The following is a 6,482-nucleotide window of genomic DNA, read 5'->3' on the forward strand; positions in this document are numbered from 1 at the left end:
CTTCCCTTCTTCGCATAAGCTATGAAAAAGAACACAATGTCTATTTCTTGTGCTGTTCCACCCATAGCAGGAGATTCTTTTGATAGAAATTTGCTGGTAGCTCTTCAAAAGAGCTGTGCTGCAATTAAAAGCTAAAAAAATAAAAATCCATCAGAATCTGCAATCATTACGAAGTAAAATCAACAACCATTGTAATTGCTGTTTTTATACATGCTTTACACAAATCTCCGGTCATACTGTTTGCAGGATGACAATGGACAGATTGTTTTATCTGGATTTAGTGAGATATTCTGGGGAGTTCAGCGACCTATTCGGTTCAAAATTCAAGATGAAAAAAGTATTTCCTCAGAATCTATCCAACTTCCAGAGGTCATTGGATCAAGTATAGCAAAAAGGTATTGCTTCATTAATAAAATTTCACGCATGTGCTGCCAGGTGAAAGCACATTTCTGCTATTTGATATGTCTGGTTTCTTGTTGCCTGGTATCATTGTTGTGAAAGGAAATCTACACGTAGCAATGTGGTCTTGATTAAATTCTTTCAGATGCATCATTTGTGAAAATGTAATGTAGGAGAGCATATTTACAGCAACTCAAATATATGAATTAAAAAAAAAGTATTGATTTATGAAAAATTACATCAACATGCCTTTATGAATCAATGGTTAAAAATGGGGATTAGGATTTGCGAGCAGCTATTGAGACATGAATCCTCACTCTCTCTCTGCTAAAAATTCTTCCAAACACTTAACTATAACAATGTCAATCCTTCTGTTTGTGATTTTTAGCAATTTAATTCACTAGCAATTCAGTTTCCCCCAAATACTCAATTTAATCATAAGTCCCAGCATCATCACCTGAATAAGAAATCGGTGGCCATGAAATGAACAAGCTGCAATGAAATTTAGCACCATGCAAGAAGATGTTCTCACAATTTGATCATTTATTACATGCAATGAAGTGAAAGAGCTGGAAGACGTTCAACATTGACACCCGTAGTGGCACTGGAATGGCAAACGCAAAGGGAGACGCTGATAAGCTGTAATGCAGTATAGTGCCGACACTGTATTAGGATGCACGCAACAACCATGGAATGAAGACCGGTCAGACACTTATCTGCTTAAGACCATGGTATTTATCAGATGTAGAAAACTGGACACAGAAGCTACAGGAAAGGAGTAAACTTATTAGTACAGCACTAGAAGTAGAACTGAATACAGCTGATGAAGGATCCGAGCACAGCAATAGCTCTACGCTAGATAGCAGCAAGTGGAATTAGAAACAGCCAATACAAGAATGGGACACAGCACTTGTTAAATATGTATGGGTTTCAGCCTTGGGTAGTACAGTGTCACAGCTGCGTGTAGTATCAAGATGTCCTTGTTCACACAGACTACAAGCAAATGGATAGATCATAGTCAAACAATGCATGGTCAGAATAGCAGGCAGCTAGCCGCTGTATTCAGTACAGTACAGGAAAAGGATACATATATCAGGATTGCTGTACACTGATCTGAGGTCAGGGGATCCTTGCACTGACTATATCAGTGTAACATGTTTCTTTAAATCCAAATCTACTGCCAATCTGAAAAAGTCTGTGAGTGAGCAAGTCTCATGTATTGGACTCCCTTTATAGTAAATGTTATTCTAGACCTCTAAGCTTTAGATGACACCAAGAGCAAAATGCATGAAGCCGAGATATGTTTGTTTGTTTTTTGTTCCCCCCCCCCTCCTTCGGCGTTTGAATACGTTGATGTATAAAAGGTGCAAGTTGACGGTAAATCGCCAGTGATGTAACCAAAATCGACATGCTGCAAGCTTGACGTCCCTACTTTTGTCCATTCTAAGAATACAAATCGCTGTGTGTGTGCTGCTATTTTGCAAACTCGCCCGAGATCACTGTCAAAATCTCCAGAATCAACATAATGTTTGGATAGGAGTGATTAGCAAACACATCAGCTTTCCAATTATGATTCCTTATTTAGAGGGACAAAAATATTATTTTATGGGGGCCAAAGTATTTTGTGAATAATTAGTGAGCCAAATTTCATTAATGATTATATGTAAGGGAAATGTTTTTTTTTTTTATTTTATTATATTATTGTGGCATACTATTTCATTACCAGGGAGACATTAAAAAAAAAAAATCTGATGTGGCAAAACTTAATATTTCCAGATGGAGACACCATTTAAAGTACATACTTGTGCCCATATGCATGCTGCCACTTGTAGCGCCACAAGTATATTTTTCCTCCTGTTATGTTAGCATTGACCAGCAGTGGAAAGCTGATGTGTTTGCTAATCTCACCTATCCATAGCTTTGTGTTGATTCTAGCAAATTTCACAGCGAGTTTGCAGCAAGTTTGACTAAACCGCCGGAGGGATAGGTGTTTTAAAATTGACACAAATCGCCGGAGATTGGATTTGTAATCTCAAAATCGCAGGGTAATACATATGGCAACTTTGCGCATAATATCACCTGTGATCTGGAGTCATTTGCGGTGATTTGAAGTCGCTGAAAAAAAATAATCTTATTTATAGGTTACTTTGAAGGAGTAATGAGGTAGTTTGAGCGTTTTATTTTATTCATTAATGTTTTAACCAAATTTTGAAAGCAGTTGGCGCTAGATTTACTAAAGCGTGATAAACGTTTTTGGCCGTTTTCATATCTGTTTTAAAACGGACGGATTTACACGTCAAACCACCATTAAAATGGCCAGAATGAACATTTTTTTTTTTAAATTTACAGTTTGCCATCCTGATTTTAGCAATGACGACCATGCAAACAGGCAAATTTACTAAGCTGGAATTTGCACAACTGCTGCAAAACCGACATCCAAATGGCCAAAACAAAAGAGGTGGTTGTGAGAGGTGAGAGAGCTCAAACAGCATGCAGTTTGAGCAATCTGGCCATTCAGAACATAAATAATGATGGAATATAACAATGAAAAATAAAAAAAAATAATTATAAGTTTATTTTGCCCCTTAATCAATAAATAATGATTACCTCCATAATTTATGCCAATGGTGCTTCCTCTTATGCTCTGAATGGCCAGATAGCAAATTAGAAGCAGGTATAGAAAAACCTGTATTTTTCATGAAGGTTTTGACCCAACCGTCGGTGGTTTAGCTGGTTTCAATCTGCCACACATCGCCAGGCATTTTTCTTTGCAGCCTGAAACCTCAGTATAGTAAATACAGCGGTTTGGAGCACTAATCCGCCGGCAAAACACGATTCCTATTAAATGTTACCCGTTGGGGTGTGAGTGAGATTATGCATTACTAACCATAAAGACTAATGTACATATTTTTTTTTTTTCCTCTAAACTACATAAAACCTTAAAATATTACATATACTTCTCAATATTACAGCTGTAAACCTACGGTTTATTGCTTTGCTTTCAGTTTGCGTTTTAAACATTGAGTAATATATTTTTTTATTCCAGTGGGATGATGCGCTGGAGAGAATTTGATGACCTTTATCACATTGCAGAAATAGAGGAGCCATAATGAATTCAGATGATGAATCCAACACCACAAATGGTAACGGTGTGACAAAATTTAAATATTGGAAGGAAAACACATGACATTTATGGCAACAAAAAGTGTTGCAAAAATACATAATCTGCCAACCTTGGTAATAAAACGATTTCTTAATTGTGGATTATAATCATTCCATATTTTTGCTTTAAAGAATGTCATTATTTTGGTGATGGCTTTCCTTTAACCTTGATAGTCACTTCAGATATTCAACAGAATATTGTGTGCATAAACTGCAGATTTCAGAAAATACATAAAAAGTATTTGCACAATGTCTTCTTTATTTGATATTTTGAAGAACTTAATGTGCTTAAATGTGGATATGATCAGGTTTAAAATGATACTTAAAGTATCTAGTTTCTTTTTCTTTTCATTAAGGGTAGATTTATCAAACTATAATACAAAAATATTGTAACTGAATGGACCTGTACACACACATTTTCTGACAAGCACTCTTTTTTGCTTTTCTATGCAATATTTTTCAATATAAGCTAAAGTCTTGATGATCAGTAAAGTATAATGAACGTCTATAGGAGCGCTTATCAGGGCCATCTTTTCCATTGGGCACAATGGGCAGGTGCCCGGGGGCCCCACGGGCAAGGGGGCCCACATAGGCAGGGCTCTTAATTAGAATAAATAATCCTGCAAAAGAAAACACCTGCAAAAAAACCTTCAAGGGTCACTGAGCAAGTACATCTATCTATCTCTATCTCTATATATCTATATCTGTATCTCTATACATCTCTCTCTCTCTCTCCTCTCTCTCTCTCTCTCTCTCATCTCTCTCTCTCTCTCTCTCTCTCCTCTCTCTCTCTCTCTCTCTCTCTCTCTCTCTCTCTCTCTCTCTCTCTCTCTCTCTCTCTCTCTCTCTCTCTCTCTCTCTTTATTATATATATATATATATATATATATATTCTATATATGTAGGGGCCTCGGTGCACTGCCTTGCCCGGGGGCCCATAATGTTAAGATGGCCCTGGCACTTATTGGGGCTTATTTAGAGTTAATTTCCTTTTGAACGTAATTTTGAATTTGGTTTACTCTGAACATGACTACAGCCCCATTATTAAAAGGATTTGCACACTTATGCAAGCAGAGTATTGTAGGTTTTTGTTTTGGGTTTTTTTCACTTTTTTTCCCTAGAACTGTTCTATTTGTTTTTCACTTGTATTTTATTTCAAGGTCACATTAAAGTTAGAAACAGAACATAATTGTATCTTGATTTCAGGCCTTATATGAGAAACACCTGCAATTTCAAAAATGGTGTGCAAACTTTTTATATTCATTGTATAGTATATATTTTAATAATTTTGTGTGTATTATAATTCGGTATTTAATAAATAGTAACTTTTCACTGCTTTTTGACTTTTGATATATTTTAGTGGTTTTACCTCATTGATTAAATTTGCTGTGGCTTTCTTGTTTCTTAATGTTTTAGACTATCTAACATATGAATATGATACTAGTACCCTCAAGCCTAGACTCAGTGATCATGCACCTGATTCACCATCTTTATATCGAACGATGAGTGATGCCGCTTTAGTGAAAAAAAGAATTCGTCCGAACACACCAGACAGAGCTCAACTACAGCAGCATCGATTTTCTATCAATGGACATTTCTACAACTACAAAGTAATTACAGCTAAACTTCTCAGTGGAAACTAAATATAACTAAATTTTTAGTTAAATTTTCAATTAACAACAAATTGAATGTCTGAGTGTTCCACATAGAGGTGTGTCTGACACCACCATCTTTCCAATGCATCGCCTCATGTAGATTTTCCGACTAAAACGCAGATATAATTTTTTTGGGCCTAATGTTATAATCCTTATATACTGTAATGATAAAGTAACTTCATTTGAAAGACTAGTGCTTATGTAATGTTTATTATTGGGTTATTTCTGATGATGAGAAAAGATAGGAAAATAGCAAAAACAGTGTAAAACTTTCACATGAGTGTCTGCTAAAATACGCTGTGCTGCTGTGAGCGTTTTCATGATCTGATGGTTACGTGTTATTCTACCTCCTCCCACATCAAAACTAGGGACTTGGGTGAATAGGAGATTAAGACTAATTACAAATATGTTCCCTAATGCTGTTAAAAGCAGCTTTAAAAAAAAAAAAAAAAAAAGGGAATCCTTAGATAAACATGACTGTATTGCAAGAGATATATATTTACTAATTTCTGCATTCTTATTTCCAGACATCAATTTTCACACCAGCTTTTGGCTCAGAGACAAAAGTTATGATTAATAGCAATATGACAACGAAAGAAGTAATTGAGCAGTTATTACATAAGTTTAAGGTTAGTGTATGTTTACAGTCCCTCTTTTGATTCTACAAATGGAGTTGACATGCAATGAAGTGGACGAGCTGGGAGATTTTTTGTTTTGTTTTGTTTTTTTTAAGTTATGTCAAGTACAGGCAAATACATATTATAGACGTTTATACTGTTTATCTCTCTAGGCCAGTAATGGGCAACTGATGGACATTAGGGGCCATATTTCTGGCCTTCTAACCTACAAAAGGGCAACGCATTACCCTCAATATCCGTAACAAGTTAAAACAATAGATTTAAGCAAAGAAATACACTTGTGTAATAACTTAGCAGACATTTAAAACAAGTGTTACAAACTATACCAAACAAATCTGACAACAAAGCAGGAAGAAGCTGAGCCTGCACTTCAAGGCTCGGAGGGCCGCATAAGCCTTAAGTCGTCCTGTTGCCCATCATAAGCTATACAGGGCCGCTTAAGCGTTACTCTGTGCCCCAGACAAATTATCAACCTACCGCTTCCCTGCCCCCCCCCCCAATACCCACACCCTCACACACTTTACATTTGTAAAATAAAAACAATTACTTAGCTTCTACTGGCTGACAGGTAAGGCTGCTGTCCACATTCAATGATGTCTGATGCAGAACGCTCTCCTGGGGTGGGGGG

At 36.4% G+C, this 6,482-nt stretch overlaps 1 protein-coding gene across 1 annotated transcript in view; it reads left to right on the forward strand.

The window, feature by feature from the left end:
- Positions 1–6,482, forward strand: part of RASSF6 (Ras association domain family member 6) — a 37,660-nt gene that overhangs the window by 25,583 nt on the left and 5,595 nt on the right. The window contains 5 exon segments of the mRNA XM_075202240.1: positions 247–395; positions 3,446–3,504; positions 3,507–3,542; positions 4,978–5,171; positions 5,744–5,845. Coding sequence (XP_075058341.1) covers positions 247–395; positions 3,446–3,504; positions 3,507–3,542; positions 4,978–5,171; positions 5,744–5,845 — 540 coding nt within the window.

The sequence above is a fragment of the Mixophyes fleayi genome, chromosome 1, assembly GCF_038048845.1.
Source record: "Mixophyes fleayi isolate aMixFle1 chromosome 1, aMixFle1.hap1, whole genome shotgun sequence".
In the NCBI taxonomy this organism is placed as follows: domain Eukaryota; kingdom Metazoa; phylum Chordata; class Amphibia; order Anura; family Limnodynastidae; genus Mixophyes; species Mixophyes fleayi.